Source organism: Vanellus vanellus (genome assembly GCF_965231255.1).
Source record: "Vanellus vanellus genome assembly, chromosome: 3".
Classification (NCBI taxonomy): Eukaryota; Metazoa; Chordata; class Aves; order Charadriiformes; family Charadriidae; genus Vanellus; species Vanellus vanellus.
In genome coordinates this window covers 35,575,731-35,591,369 of record NC_138907.1, presented here as the reverse complement: position 1 = coordinate 35,591,369, position 15,639 = coordinate 35,575,731, and the positions used below count along the sequence as shown (strand labels likewise).

Genomic DNA, 15,639 nt, shown 5'->3' with positions numbered 1-15,639 from the left:
GTAGAAAATTTAAAGAACTAATCATTTCTATTCAGCCCTCTCTCTCTCTCTCTAGTTCCCTGGTTAACTTCAGGTATGTCCTTTCGCCATCCACAGACCAGAGTATTTGGGCATTAAAACTAAAGGTATTAGTAGTCAGAAGCTGACCTGGGATACAGCACAGCCAATGCACTGGTGAAAAGAGCTCCCTGGAGGCACCCACAATGCTCAGAAGACAATGTTGCACTAAGCTCAGGTTCCTAAGTCATGTTTTCCAAGAGCCGAAACACCAGCATCACTCGAATACCTCTGCTGTGGCATCCTCAGCGCTGCTGCCTCACGGAGCCAAGGAGATATATTGCAGCACTAATGCTCTCACCTAAACACTTCAGAGGCCCTGATAGCCAACTGCCACCTTGCTGTCATCTTTTCTCCTCCTGCCAGATCAAGGCCATGCACAGGGGTCCCTCTTCCCTCATATCTGTTCAGATTCCTGTAACTCCTTTAATCCCAACTTTAATTTTTGAGAACCAAACTAAATAAACAAAACCCCAAACGAACAAAAAAAAAAAAATACCCAAACCACAACCATACAGATACATGAAGAAAAAAAAAGGAAAAATAAAAAAAAGAGCTGACAGTTGAAAAGCTAATTAAAAATTTAAGAGGCCTGCACTTGCTTTATTTTATGATCTTATGATCTTTTATTGGAAAGGGACAACAAGATGCTCTGCAAAGGAAAGAAGGGAGGGGGAAGAAAGGAAAAAAAATAAATAAATAAAGGAAAATAAATTAAAAAAAAAAGGATCGTGAACTGCTTGGGTACAATGTGACAGAGCTTCAGACCCTAAACCAAACCAGAGCGAGACGCAGGGCAGCGCGCCAGCAGCCAGCACCAAAGGCCGGGCAGAAGCAGCAGCTCAATCCCGGCGCTTCACTCCCACCAACTCCGGCCTCGCTCCCGCCCTCGGGAAGACGGACAGGCGGGGTGTTTTGCACCCCTCAAGTCCACCAAAGTGGCACGGGAGAGGACAAGCTGCCCCCCGGGCGTCCCTCGGCGCTCAGCCGAGGCCAGCCGGTCTGTCACCCCCGCCGACCCGCGGCCGACCCGCCCCACGCGTGTCCGGCAGCGCCGCGCCCCCGCTCCGCCGGCAGACGGGCGCTCCCGACGCGGCGCTTCGGTTTCCAGGGGGTTTGTCCTGAGTAAGTCCCGGCTCCCCCCCCCCCCCGCCCCCGGGGGAAGGGGGACACCCCCGGGTACGCCCCCCCCCCCCCCCCCCCCGCGGTGCAACACCTCCCTCTGCTGGGCAGCGTCGGAGCGGCACGGCCCCGCTGCCCAGATGTGTTCCCCCCGCCCCTCCGCCCAGATGTGGTCTCCATCCACAGCTGGAGAGGAGCCCGCAGGGAGAACGGTGAAAGACCGGCAGCTTCGTCCACCTTTCCCTTGGGCGGGAGGGAAAGCGGGAGTCGCCGGCAGCCGCCGTGTTGCACCTGAGCAGAAGTCAGGAAAGCAAGCGGGGAGCCGAAGCCTTCTCTCCAAGAAACACCTGACACCGGGCATGAAAACTCCCTGCCTCCCGACAAGCCCTTGTCCCAGCTAACCTGTGGGTAACAGCCCTTCTCCAACCTAACTTTTGTTGAGCCGACATCAGCTAATGGCCGGGATCTCCCTTTCCCGTCTCCACTTCTCAAGTTCTTTCCCAGCTCTTTAATGCAGCGCTTTTGATCGTCAGCTCCATGGGTTATCACACGTTTAATTTATTCTTTTAAATGCTAAGCAAGTGCTTGGCTATAAAACCCAATTCTCCGTTGTTCCTTCAACCCCTTCCCCCAAATAAAGGACAGATGAAAGCTTTCTTCTTTTCAAAGCAAGTACTTGGATCCTTACAGAGCAGAGATCTCACCAGTTAAACATGGGCACAGAGACATGAAACACACGCACTCTCCTGAAACACACGCACTCTCCTCTCCCACTTCTTCGCAGCACATCACTCTCTGTGGGGAATGCTGGAGGCCCTGCCAGATCCGCATTCTGCTGTGCAATGTCCGTGCCACATCCCTCCCCTTCCTCCACAGGCCTTGGGGACATTGGCATGTTTTCCCCTTCTGGATTTAAACCTGTGCAACACCAGCAGCTCATGATTGGCAGAAGGTGGCTGGGACATGGGCACTTGACACGTTCACCTCGACTGCTTGAGAACAGAAATGGTCTCAAAGTTTTCTTAATAGTTTCACTCTACACGAGACCTGGGCTATGAAGCATAGCCTAAAGACACCCCCATTGTATTACCAGATGCAGGTACCCACAGCATCTCTGAGAACAAACCAACATCTTCCACTGTCTCTTGTCTGGAAGGAGCCCCATCACAAGCTGACCACTCATCTTCCCCACAGCGAAACGCAGCTCCCTCTGAGGACACAACACAGCAACCCCTCTGCACAAAAACCACCAACATCTCACCTACCCTGGTGAAAACTTCACGAGTGAACTGTCTCTCTAGAGCTACACAGGCAAACCAGTTGACTGTGGATTTACCTTATGCCGGCTAAACAAACCTTTTGCAGGTAGGGTTTGGGACATTCCCACAAACGGAGTAAGAACGACCCTCCACCCCAAGCAGTCTTTCACTAGCAGAAACGTATCTCTCTCTATTGCTTTCACCAGCCCATTGATACTGGGCAGAATGCAATTTTTCCCTACCCCTCAACTCTGCCCTACTCATAATGACCCGTAGCCATGCAGGCAGGACTCTTGGGCATAGATGATGCTTAACGAACCAAAAGAGCACGGTGTGCATAGGGGGAGGGACTGGAAGCCTGAAACTGCCCTATTCAAGCAAGCAGAATAGCAGTAACTCCAGTCAAAACACAGCAAAATAGTAGGGCTTCTGGTTGATGGGAAGTGTCACAAGATCTGTGAGTTACCAGCATGGAAGTCACTTAGTCTTGTTACTTAAAAATAAGGACAGCAGCCTCAGCAGCACAGCATCCTTTACTGCCACTGCTGAATTGCTGTCTGACTACTGAACCTCCAAGGCCATCTTCTGCTGCATCTTCCACTTATTGGGAGCCACTTATTACATCTCCCTCCCCTCTCTCTTAAACTCATCTGAAATACAGATATATATTTCAAAAAAAATCCACTGCAAACCTGACACGGTGATAATTTTAAAAGCTATGCTGCTCATGTCAAATTATTCAACATCTGTCTTCATGTTCCCACAAAAATTAGCATAGGATGGTGGTTTCTGATGACACCTATAGTGAAATATTTTGACTTCTACCAGCAAGTTGCAAACAACCTGTCAAGAGGATAATGTCAGTTTTCTAGTACTGCATATTAAAGCCAATTGAGGGCTTATCTGGTGTGTGAAACTACTGACCTGACCTAAAAACAGAGGCTCTGGTGTCACAGGAGGGTGAATCTGACACACCACATGTGGAGAACAGCAGGGTATGCTGGAGCACAGGACTGGACAGATTTAATGCCTTGACCTTAAGGAGCTGCTGAAGAACTACGCAAATCTTGGACCGACCCAGTCCTTAGGTGAGGCTATTTCTATAGCCCTCCAGTTACAAAACTCATTCCTGTAACCAAAAGGCTATAGTCTAAGCCACCATAGATTGAAAGGATGGATAACAAGGAGAAATGGCACAAAGGATGTGTGTATATGTGCACGTGTATATATATATATATACACACATACAAACACACACACACATATAAATATATACATATAATCTGGAGAAGTGTATGAGCACAGTGATCCTCGAAGCAGAATCAGCTGAGAAGTGGCTCACAGGAGGCAACTCCACCGCTACTTTAGCCAGCAATCTGCTCACCCATTTCTGAGGGCACAGGGCGCGCTGGGATAACAGCAAGAAAGCTGAAGAGCTCCTTGTCTGGACTCCTGTTCCCACTGGCTAAAAAGCTATGGGCAGTGGCGGGGGGAGAGGGACTGGTCCCCAGTCCCCAGGCTTAAGGTTAGCGTTAGAGTGTGCCCATGCCCCCAGAAACCGGCAGCTAAAGACACACACACAGGTTCAAAGAAGGCGTGCGGCATCCTGCTTGGGCAATGCTGCACTGAAACTCCAGGAAAAGAGGCTTTTACTTTACAGGTGAAAGGAGCGGGAAACAAATCACGTCATGTGTACACAAAATGAAAAAGCGCGAATGTTTACGGCCTAAACCCAGGATATGTTTTACGATGACACCCCTCCATCGCAGGCGCAAAAAGACATTCTTCCGCTAGATTTTTTGGCTGCCTGTAGTGGCATCTCACAGGTGATTCAGTGTGATGATGTTTCTTTAAAGAAGGAGCTTTACTGGGTCGTTTATTGCCCACCTCAGAGGCCAGGGCAGGGCAGTTCTGTACTGCAAGTGCTTCACCCCCATGAGTTCCAAGTGCCTGAAGTAATGCAGCCCCCCAGGTCAGGGTGCCAGGCAGCTTTCCCCGCTGCCCAGCCTAAATCTTCCTTTCATTCCCTTTCCATCACCTTGCTGTAGCCCCTCATCGGACAGCATGATGACCATTCCCGAAATGCCTTTTCTGCAGGTGAGTTACGAGAGGCAGGGGATGAAACATCCCACTCTCTTATTCAGCCTGAAAGGCTGCCGCTGATCGGCTGGACTGTGCTAGTTGCGAGACAACCCAAAAATGCTAATTATATACTGCGCATGCAGTAAGCGAAGCAGCAGCCCTGTGCACACTCCAAACCAGAGCTATGCAAGTCCCGAGGTCTGCAAGGCCGACTAGGAAGCAAGAGGCATACTCTTCCCTTTGGACCCCACTCCTCTCCATCCTCCCCTTTCAGTCTAATTTATAGTCTCGAAGCGTTGGGAACTCCAAGCCTAGAAGGGCAAGTCCCCTTTCTCCTTACCTCTTCCTCCCTCCCTTCAAATTCTGACATTTGCCAGAGATCTGTTACAGCTCGCGCCTCATCTTGATCAGCAGCATTAACGCACCAGGACTGAAAGGCACATGCAGTTTGGGAAGTGGGGTACCACAAAAGGCTAATAAAAGTTGCCTCTTGGCAGTCTGCTGAACTGCCTTCTGTATCAGGCCAGCTTTGTCTTATTGCAACAAACAAGGCTGAAAGGATGGGATCAGCTAATGAGAAGAGGGTTTCAGACACACTTCAGTCATTACAACAAACGCCAATTTATATAACAAGCCTCTTCAGGTAGCAGGCTAAAAGCACCTTGACTCCTAATTAAATTGCACCTCCGTTGCAAATGCTCCTTTCCCAGAAACCCCCTTACACACATTTTATTTATACCATTCATCTCAATAAACCTCTCCAACAACTCCGCTCTCCTAGACAGAGGTCTTTTGTGCGCATCCATGTGGGTGTATTATTTAAAGGGTACATCACATGGATACTTTATCTCGTTTAATCTGATTTAATCTCAGCAGATTTACTGAAGTAAAATATATTTATAGACCCACATAGATGCCTCCCCCCATCTCCACTGCCATAAATAAATATTCAAAAGCAGAAAAACAGATCTGAAACATGATACTTAAGTTCCCATAATTTCTACAATAAGTGCCACATGAGACTGACACTCACAACACAGAATGCCCAAGTACAGATTAAAACTATGGTGAGAGACTAACATTTAGGACAAACCAAAGGGGGGGGGGGGGGGGGGGGGCAGCAGGACTAGTTTCTAATCCCGCTTTATTTATCCTTGCAAATATAACAGTATATTGGCTCTGCTTGAGCCATCAATAACAGCAATTTCGCATCCAAACGAACAGTGCTGGCTGCACAAGGCATGAAATCAGTGCGGGGTAGTAGACTGAAGGCAGGGTTGAGAAAGACAATATGAAAACTATTAGTCACTGTGGAAGTTTGCGGTGTGCCGATTCCACGAGACACCGCTCTGGGCTGCACTCAGACAGCTGCGTATTAAGGCTCCTGATGGTCTCACCAGAGAGTTTGAAGAGGCAGGGGAGGGGAGAGGAGGGAAGAGACCGGATTTCTCCTTTGTGTAGTTAAGTAGGAGAATAGATAGAAGTAGTGTACCATTTTGGCTTAAAAGGATGCCTTCGTCTTAGTGCATGTCTCTATCTGTGCTTTCTTTTGTACACAGCTTCTCGAATCTCTCTCTGAGAGAAAAAGACAAAAACATCAGCAAGTTATTCGGAAGATCTAATTTAGCAGCAACTCTATCAAATGCAAGTTCACTGAAGTGGATGAAAAAAATACAACAGGCAACCTTCTAAAGCACATTTAAGCAAAACTGGTTTTAAGCTCTGTCCCTCTTGCTACAATCCTGAGCAGAAAGGCCATTCTACAGCAAGTGACAGCTACTCAGCAGCAAGCACACTAAAACAAAATGATAAAAGTTCAGCTAGAGGCAGATTACCTGTTTTAAAGGATTAAATAACCTGCCCTGACCAGGTTTCTGTACCACAAACTCATTCTACTCCTCATCTTTCCAGCCTTCGTAGGGTCCTACAATTTTCTTCTGGACATGCAGACTGGGAGAAAACACATATACTGGGAGGAAGAAAGAAAAAAGAAAGGAAGCCAAACACCCTCTATTTAAAATGGTTATTTTACAAAAGGGACCCAAACTCAAATTAACATCCCAGCCCTCAAGGAGAAAGGAGGAATTGTTTCCATTAAAGAAATACATCATTAAAAAGTGACCTACAAAGACTTACCCATAGTCAGGGAGACTGAACTGATCTTTGCCAGAGCTCACACAAGAGACTGGCTGCGTGCTGTTAAAAAGGGGGGAGCGGGGGGGTTGGATTCTCTCACTGGGGTCTCTCTTCAGAGCTCGGAGAGCTTGGCTCGTTAGAGGCAGAGGCATGCCTTCCAGAAGGACTTTACAGCAACGCACAACTGAGTTGTAAGCCAAGATAAAGCCGGCTTGTTATGAGAGGCAAGTCTTGTGGGTTGCTTTTATTTATTTTTTCCCAGTGTATTGGAAATGCAGACCTTGTAAAGCACGAATGGAGAGAGGGCTGGGAGAGGGGAAGGGGGGCTGCACGGCTGGGCTAAAGTAAATCCCGGCTGCTCTCTCAAGCCAGGGCTTGTGCTCGGAGGGGGCACGGGGTGCCGTCCCCCGCCACTGCCCCCTGCCCTCCTCTCTGCCCTCGGAAGCGGAGGGGCTGCGGGAGCCAGACCTCTCCGGGGGACACCCCAGCTTGCCATTTGTCACCCCTGCCTGCAAACAAGGAGGGGAAGTAAACACCATAACTGCATAAATATTTATAAAAAAAAAAAACAAACAATAATAATAAAAGAGAAAAAATAATCAAGCAGCTCGACATCAGCTCTGCCACATACCACCCCCCACCCATCCCCTCGGTCTTAAGAAGAAAATCGGCAACGAAGTTCAACAGGGTGCAAAAGCAGCCTCACCCCTCGCCCACCCACCCCCAACCCGGGAGGGGAGGGGACGGAGCCCGGCGGGGCTCGCCGCGGGCTGTGCGGGGGAAGCCGCCGGGGCAGAGCCGGGGAGCACCGCCCCGCACTCCGGCGGCGGGGAGCGGGCTGGCCCCGGCAGCGAGGGAGCCCCCCACGGCCACGGAGCCCCGGCCGCCCTCCTCTTCGCCTACCCGTGCCGGTGCTCCCGCAAGGGCAGGGCGGGGAGCGGAGGGGAGGGGAGCGCAAGGCATCCCCCGTCCTCCCCCCGCCCCAAAGAAACTGCAACTCGGAGGTGCTCCCCGAACCGCGCCGCCGCCTTTCGCACGCCGGTATCGGCGTGGCGGCCCCACGCGAGGCGGGTCGGTGGGGGGTAGCGGGGAGGCAGGGCCGGGGACCGGGATCGCCCCCCCCGCCCCGGCTCCAGGCGTAGCCGGCCCGGCGGCAGCCCGGCCCGCGGTCCCTGCCTGCCATCGCGGCGGACTCGCAAACCGGCGGCGGGCAGGGGTTACGGCGAGGAATTATGAAGTCGCTACAGGCGCTGGAAGCCCTATTGCTGCATAAATCTCTCCGCTCGGGCTGCGACGAGCTCCGCCGGCATCATTTACTTTCTCCTGCAGGTGCTTTTTTAACTTTGATCCCATCGCCGCCGCCTGCGCCCTCGCCTCCCCCCTCCCTCCCTCCCTCCCAAACGGCGACCGCGACAGCGTCTCTCTTACCGTAAACCCCTTGTCCCCTGCTGTACACCGGCACCAGAGACAGGAATAAAAAACAGATCATCTCCATCTTCAAGGCAGAGCCTTCATCGCCGGCAAAGAAAAGCAGCCAAAACAGCCCAGGCAGCATCCGGCGGGGGAGCGAGGAGCAGGCGAAAACCTCCCGAAACGCCGCCCCATACGCCCCGCTCCGCGCCGGGTACCGGCGCCCCTGGGGCGGAGGAAGGAACCCTCCACACCGGTGCCGCCTGGGGATGAGATTTAAAAAGAAAAAGGGGGAGAAAAAAAAAAAAAAAAAAAAAAAAAAGAGGAGGGAGAGAGCGAGGGAAGGAGGCAGGGAGGGCAGGAAAGCGGAGCGCCGCTTCCCGCTTCCCCTCGCCAGGTTGCTCGAGGATCTCCAGGAAAAACGGGCAGCCGCGCCCGCACTCGGGGCACGGGGAAAGGCCAACCCCGGGGGAGCACCGGGCCGGCGCCGGGCAGGGGCAGGAGCGGGGCCCGGGCCAGCCCAGCGCTGCCCCCCGGCCCCTGCGGGAAAGGGGATTTCTTTGTTCAGCGGGAGCCGCCGAGCGCTGCCCGAAGTCCCGCGCTGCTCGAAGTGCTGCCAACTGGGGCCAACTTGGGAGAGTCCTCGCCCTCCCTCCTCCCAACGAGGCTCTGGCCGCAGCCCCAGGAGCGAACGGGGGAAGGAGAAGGAGGTGGAGAAAAAGGGGGGGGAAGCGAGGGTGGGGGGTAGGAGCCAGCTGCTGAAAGGCGGAGGGAGGGATAGGTGATTCTCTCTCCTCTTTTCCAGATCTTCTGGGGAGGGGATTGTTGTAATTAATCAAAACCAGGAAGGATTTCTTTTTTTTTTTTTTTTTTTTTTTTTTTAAAGCGGCTCCCAAGAGCTCCCCCAGCTGCACTGCATCGCCCCAGCCAGCCTGAAGGGAGAAGCAAACGAGGAGCAGACAGACTACGCACCCTCGCTCCGCCTGCAGCTCAGCCCGGCTCTCCTCGCCTCCCCCCCAGCCTGCCGGGTCCTTCTCCCTTCAAAACTTTCCGTGCTGTTGTGTGCCGGGCTCGGGCGGGTGCTTCGCCTCCTCTGCTTGCCTGCTCCGCCCGCCTCCCAGATGATTTGCAGCTGTAGAGAGGTCTGTGTCGCTTTCCCTCGACGGCTGCCGGAGCTCCTGGTGGGAACTAACGGGGGCTGCAGCTGGAAGGGAGCCGACGAGGAGGGACAAGAAGCTGGAGAAAGTTGGGTTGCTCCCGCCAGACGCCGGCTGGAAATCGCTTGGCAGGTCCCTGCCCCACGGCTTTTTCTTGAAGCGCCAAAATCTCCTGCTAAAAGTTGCCGGGAGCGTCGTCGCTCCGCTCCGCCGACCCCCGACGGGGCGTCCGGGGGGACACCGCACCACGCCGGCCGGGCTGGCCTGGGGCCACCTCTCCCCTCCCTGCCTGCCGGTTCTGCCCGGCGCGCCGTATTTTCTTCCCCTTTGGCTTTCCAGGTTTTTTCCCCTCCCCTCTTCACCATTTCATTCCCCTTCGGTTAAAAAAAAAAAAAAAAAAAAGGGAGCCAATTAAAGCGGCCGTGCTCGCAAGAGCCCTGCCTCCTGCCCAATTCTGCGAGCCTCCCCTCACCCCGGCCCCATTAGAGACAAGACCGCAGGGCTGGGGACAAAAAGGGACTTGCTCCGGGCGGAGAGATCAGCCGTCAGCCCGGGGTCCCTCCATCCTCAGGACACTCGCGGCAAGGTCGGCTTCTCCCGGCTGGGACCTGACATGCGAAAAGCTTAAGGGCGGCGGGGGGCTGGGTGGGAGGGAGCCTCCTGGATTGCATGGGGGGCGGAGGGAGGACAGCGCAAGTTGCCGAAGGGGGTCTCCTGTGGCGGCGCTGCCTGGTGCCAGTAAAGTTTTTAGGGCCCCCCTCAGGTATGCTGCAGACTGGCGGGGCTGCCTTGTGCATGCTGCTGGGGAGCAGCGGGGCGGGGGGGGCCGGCGGTGCCCGTGGGACTTCCCGCCCCGAGCTGTGCTGATGCTGATACAGAAAAGCCGGAGCGGGGAAGCCGTGGGTTTCCCCCCGCGCAGGGCCCGGGGCGAGACCTCCGGAGGAAGGAGATGCTGCGCGACCGCCCCGGGCATCACTACCGGCACCGGGGGGAGGGGGGGGGGGGGGGGGGCTGCGCCAGCGCCCCGGGAGCGCCGGTGCGGAGCTTTGGTTTGCCATCCCTATCTCCAGCTGCTTTGCTGGGGGGATAAAAAGCCGCTTCGGGGGACGCCCCAACCCGCTCTCCCCGCGGGGCTCCGGAGCCGGCGAGCCCGCCCGTGCCTGGCTCGGGGCCGTAGAAATGAGCCCAGACCGTAAAGCGGAGCCGGCGCCGTGGAAACCCCTCTTAGCGGGGCGATCTGCCCTCCCCCCGGGAGCAGACGGGCTCCGGCGCGCCGCTCTCCCGGCGCTGGCCCCGCCGAGGCTCCCGGGGACGGGCTGATGCGCCCCGTCCCTTAGCGACACCGCCTCTTCCCCCGCGGGGCTGAGTCCCTGCGCGCCCTCCCGCCTCGGCCACGCGTGGAGTTGGCGGCCCCACGCCACGGTGTCCCCTCGTCACGGTAGCTGGCGAGAGGTGCTGCACCCGGAGGGAAAGCGGATGGACAGACGTACCCCAGCGGGCGCTCAGTCGCCGTGCGAACAAGTCACTCCCTGGATGAAAATGTAATTAAAAAAAAGAAAAAAAATAAAAAATTGAGAGATATGGCCGAGAGAGCGGCTGGCTTCTCAGTCATGCTCTAGCAAACAAGCAATTAATAGATATAGCCGCTAATTAGTAAGCAGTTACTCCTATTGTAAATGGTGCTCAGCGGGAGGGAAAGGCGATAGCGTGCGGCCGGAGGAGAGCGGCGTTAGGGACAGGGCAGCTTCAGCCCGGTGACCGGCACCCCTGCGTGCGGGAGGCAAGGCGGGCAGATTTCCCTCTGGACCCTATTCCCTCACTTGCCAGGATGTCGCCAGTATGAAACGGCTTCATTTGGGTTTGGTTTTCCTTCTTTTCCACTCCTCTGTATTTCCTCTGTATTTTCTTTTTTTTTTTTTTTTCTTTCTCCCTTTTTTCCCCTCTTTTTTCTTTTTTTTTTTTTTTTTTTTTTTCCTGTAACCAAGCTAAGGGAACACTTGCCAAGAAACTGTGGGCTTCGTGCTCTGAGGTGTCCTTTCCAAAGATGACTGTATGGAGCGGGGCAATTATGAATGCACCTGATGTGAGCAAGTTTATTTTTTTCTTAAGACAATAAACCCTCCTCTTCCTGCAGTGGGTGGTGGCAGCATTAATAAAGGGCATACAGGTAGAAGAGGCAGCAAGCCCTAGGAGGACAAGTCCCTTTGCCAGGGCATGGGGAGAAGCAGGACCTGATGCTGGATGCTGATGAGACAAAGTAGAATTGTCTGCATCTGCATGAAGCGGTCCGAAAGCAACACAAGGAAACGAGATGACAAGATGATTGCAGACCCAGGAAACTTCATGGTCATAAAAAAACCATGGAGACACGAGTCTTGGGTTTTCTACTCATAATTTTGAAATAAGGCTATTTATGGAGCATTTTGTAGCCTTTCCATCTTTTCTGTTTGTTTGTTTGTTTTTTTTTTTCAGGGGTTCTCATTACATTATGGAATAGAGCCTCAGAGTTTGCACGAGTTACATGTCTGGATAATGAGTCTAAAAAAAGTAAATCCCCAAAATGTGTGCTTCACACCCCTTTTTTGTGTTAACATTCAGTGCACATGCTCACGTTTCACTGGCACAAATGCTTATGAAAAATGAATTTCAAAGTAAACTGCCAAAGTAGGTGAAATAACCCAGCTTTCTCTTAGCAAATAAAAGTATTTGTGCCAAAAGTACCTTGAACTCATCCAATTAGGGAACAGTAAAAAAACATAAAGTGAGACTGTTTGTGAGCAGTCAATTGAATTGAAGGGAAAAATAATTGGATAATAAATAATTAGACAGACCTGTCACCTGTCCATGGATATTCTGAGTGGAAAAAAAAACACTGCCAAAATCCAAGTACATAACTGCATTTGCTAAATAAGGTAATTAATAATTATTGCTGCAGGCCTAATAAATCATAACATTCATAATTATGGGGTTTCCAATGGGCAACAGCAAGGCAGCAGTCCCATGCACACGTGCTAAGCAATCTACTTGTCATGAGGAAACCATACCTTGTAGTGATTCTACTTGCCAAAAAGCAAAGATGAGGGATGACTTTCCTCCCCCCAGCCTGTTTCTGCAGAACGTATTTGTCCCGTCTTTCCGGCTGGGAGTCGGCGTCTCCGGTCCCTCTTCAAGATCCCACTTGTCAAATGAGTCCTGTCTCTTTGAAATATTTATACATACCACATCGCCTATATTTCACAGCAACGTTAAGAGGTAGACAGTCTCTGGCACAGACAGGGTGTTCAAAGAGAGCAAATCATATATAGCACAATGTCACCAGGCAAGAGACGATTGAAGAACTGTGTGAGGCCAAGGTCCAGTTGCAAGAATATTAATTCTCTTTGTGTCAATGTTTTCATGCTATAGTCTGGTGCAGTCTGTCATTTATTTCTTTCCTGGGATGATGCAGCTGTCTGTGGGCCCCAGTGATCTCTTGAGCTTGTGGCCTGACATTTCTGTCACCTGTTTCCTGCTCATTTTCTTCTCAGCGTCGCATCCAAGGATGTCTCCAGGATCCCTGAAGTTTGATCTCTTCCTCCCCTCCCTCCTACCCACATGCATGGAAGTGAGCACAGCCCAGCTGGAAGCTTTGCTGCAGCGTTTCCCTTGCTATGGCTTACTAAAAGGGAGTAGAAATACAAAGAAAGAAGGGAAAAGGAACACAACGGGGCACCTTAAAGGCAACGGGCAAAGCCTGGGTGACTCCAAATGCTGCGAGAGAGGTGAGAGTTGAGAGGGGGGAAAGCCAGAGGACTCTGCAGCGCTGCAGCAATGTTAGCAGGGAGGTGGGAAACCGAGGGAATTCTAACTGCAGCACAGGGCTGCGTCGAGGAGCGGAGCGCCCAGGGTTGCTCCTGCGGTGCCTCTGTGCCGGGCTGAGCTGGGGCAGTCTCTGCAAGAGTGCAGCACAGGCCTGGGGCAAGGGTCCGACCCGAGGCAGCGAGACAGGGCAGCAAGAGAGCCGAAGAGGGGGAAAGCCGGTGTGTGCGGGGAGGGGGAGCCCCGTCGGACTGCTATAAACAAATTAGGGGCAAGAGCGCTGAGTATTCTGCAAAGCACAAACTACCGGCAGATGGGAAAGCATGGGCAAAGCTACAATGACAGGGTGCAGTCAAACTCTCCGCTGTCTGGTTTCTTTCTGTACAGTTGGTCTTCGCTGGAAAACTGTAAAAAAAAAAAAATCGCTAAAAAATGCTAGTTTGTCATTTTGAAGTGCTGGAATCAGCATCTCTTTGGGGAAAAAAAATATCTCCCTAGCCTAGAGCGGTGTTTCCCACCATCCTTACCACTGGTGCTGCTCCTGCCCCAGATCCTCCTGGGTATCTCCTGCTTCCAGTTTGAAGCATGCCAAGATAGGGCTATAAATCCCAAAGGCTCTGCTTTGCTGTCCTCGGTTCTCCTCATCTCCACCCCGGGGAATACACCTATGCTGTATTCGCTTTCTTCCCGGATGCATTTTGTAGCACTGGTAGTACCTCTGAGCCTCTTGTGTATTCACTGCTTTTTTGATTAGCTCTCCTCATCACAGAGAATGTTTGGTACTGAAAGGAGTGATGAAGAGGGAGTCCATCTCTAGTTTTCACCCAAGGTATTCATCCTGCCTGAGCTTTACCACCCTTCCCCCTGCACTTCCCTGATGCAGCCAGTCCCAGGGCCATGCTGGGATTTCTGGCAGCTGATTGCTATTGTATTGGACCTTGCTTTCACCCAATTATAATTTGACGAACTTCTGTTTCCTTGTTAAGGCTTATGTGAAAGCCATCACAATCCCTTGCCCTTGAGATCTCAGTGTGTGCCCACTCTTCTTTCCTCAGCTCAAGTGCAGACTCACACACACATGCCCTATCCCAATTCCTGTGCACTAAACACACAGGCTTTTAACTCAACATTTGCTACCAATCTCTATGCTTTTTAGCCTATCTAGCTAGTTTGCCAGAGATCCTGCTGGTTTTTTTTTGCTCTTGTGCTTTAGGACAGATTGGAGCTGGTGTAGGGGCACAGACAAGTGTCTCAGCGTCACTGGGAGCATCTTTTTTCCTGTTTCACCCTTTCTTTGATCTTTTTTTCCTCTCTGCCTCCTTCTCCTCCTGCATTCATGCTTTCTTCTTCTTTCCCATCCTCCCTTTCATGTGTAAAAAGTGAGTTGAAAAAATGTCAAGCTGGTGCTGGTCAAAGGAACTTGTTCTCCATTTCTTCCACTTCCTTTCATTGTCTCAGCCTCTCTCTCCTGGCACACGTCTCCCAAAGTGCACTGGAGAGGGATGCTTTTTCACAGAGAGCAGATACAAAGGGTTTGGGCATGATTCTCCCCTGTTCCTGCTCTCTGCTGCTGCCAGCAAAGGGCACATCAACTGCGGATCTTGTCAGCGCCAGGCAGATGATCTGAAATGTGTGATCTCTGCACTGCGGTGGAGGTGGTGGTGCCGGGGAGGGTAAAGGAGCTACCCCTGAGCAGATGCCTTCAGCCAGAGGGTTGTGCTTGAACCAGTTGTCAGCACTCCCAGGAGACTGTGCTACTTGAATTTCCCATGAGAGCTTTCAAACACAACTCACAGCATGGGGATGATTGATTGACTTGAGTGAAATCTATGTAGGACAGCTCTCAGGTGGGACCTTGCCGTTTAGATCTCGGTGGAGACAGCCTTTGGCCACAGACAGCACATTATGTCTCCCATAGCTTGACGTGATGAGGAGGCCATCCAGCAGAGTCACTTTTGCGGGAGTGCTCAAGTAAGGCTGTGGGCTCACATGCCCTGAGACCACTCGCTGGTGAGAAAACACCCCAGCTGGTACCTCCTCACTTCGGTTGCCCAGTGGTCACACTCATTTTTTTGGGATCCTTACGAGGGAAGCTGATGCATTATCAATACATTGACTTAAAATTACACACAAGAAGTTCCTCAGCCCCTGTTTGTCCCCAGGCAGACGTGCCCTCACTTCAGGAAGGCGAGCACCTGTGGTTTGGATGTAGAAAGGAAACTGCAGAGAAAACTATTTTTCTGCCAAAATCTTCCTTCGCTACTGATCCCAGTCCACAAGAGGTGGGAGAGGTGGTTACAGAAAGATTCAAGAGTGTGCCAGGCAGGCTGCAGACAAGAGCATGCAATTCAGTGCCTGAAGCAGCCCCGTTGCTTTCTGGGGAAGTATACGTTGTTCACCAGCGGTACAGCTCTCCACCAGCCTCTCACTGTAACGTGACAATGAAAAAAATTTAAATCCAAAGCTGTCAGGAGCCTATGTGCACTGCCACCATGCAGACAGCATGGGCAGTCAGACCTTTACTGGTATGGGCTTTGTTCTACCTGGGAGAACAGGCATGCAGCCCCCAACTCACCTGGGCATCGCCGCTGGAGATATCCAAGTCAGCCCAGTTCCCA

At 52.3% G+C, this 15,639-nt stretch overlaps 1 protein-coding gene across 2 annotated transcripts in view; it reads right to left on the bottom strand.

The window, feature by feature from the left end:
• The window catches only part of MDGA1 (MAM domain containing glycosylphosphatidylinositol anchor 1), a gene marked incomplete at both ends in the record, with an annotated part of 150,702 nt that extends 142,491 nt beyond the window's left edge, over window positions 1–8,211 (bottom strand). For both annotated transcript variants that reach the window (XM_082481839.1, XM_082481838.1), the window contains one exon: window positions 8,085–8,211. In XM_082481839.1, the coding sequence (XP_082337965.1) occupies window positions 8,085–8,211 (127 nt within the window). The remainder of the gene's footprint in view (window positions 1–8,084) is intronic.
• Between the last annotated feature and the right edge of the window lie 7,428 nt (window positions 8,212–15,639).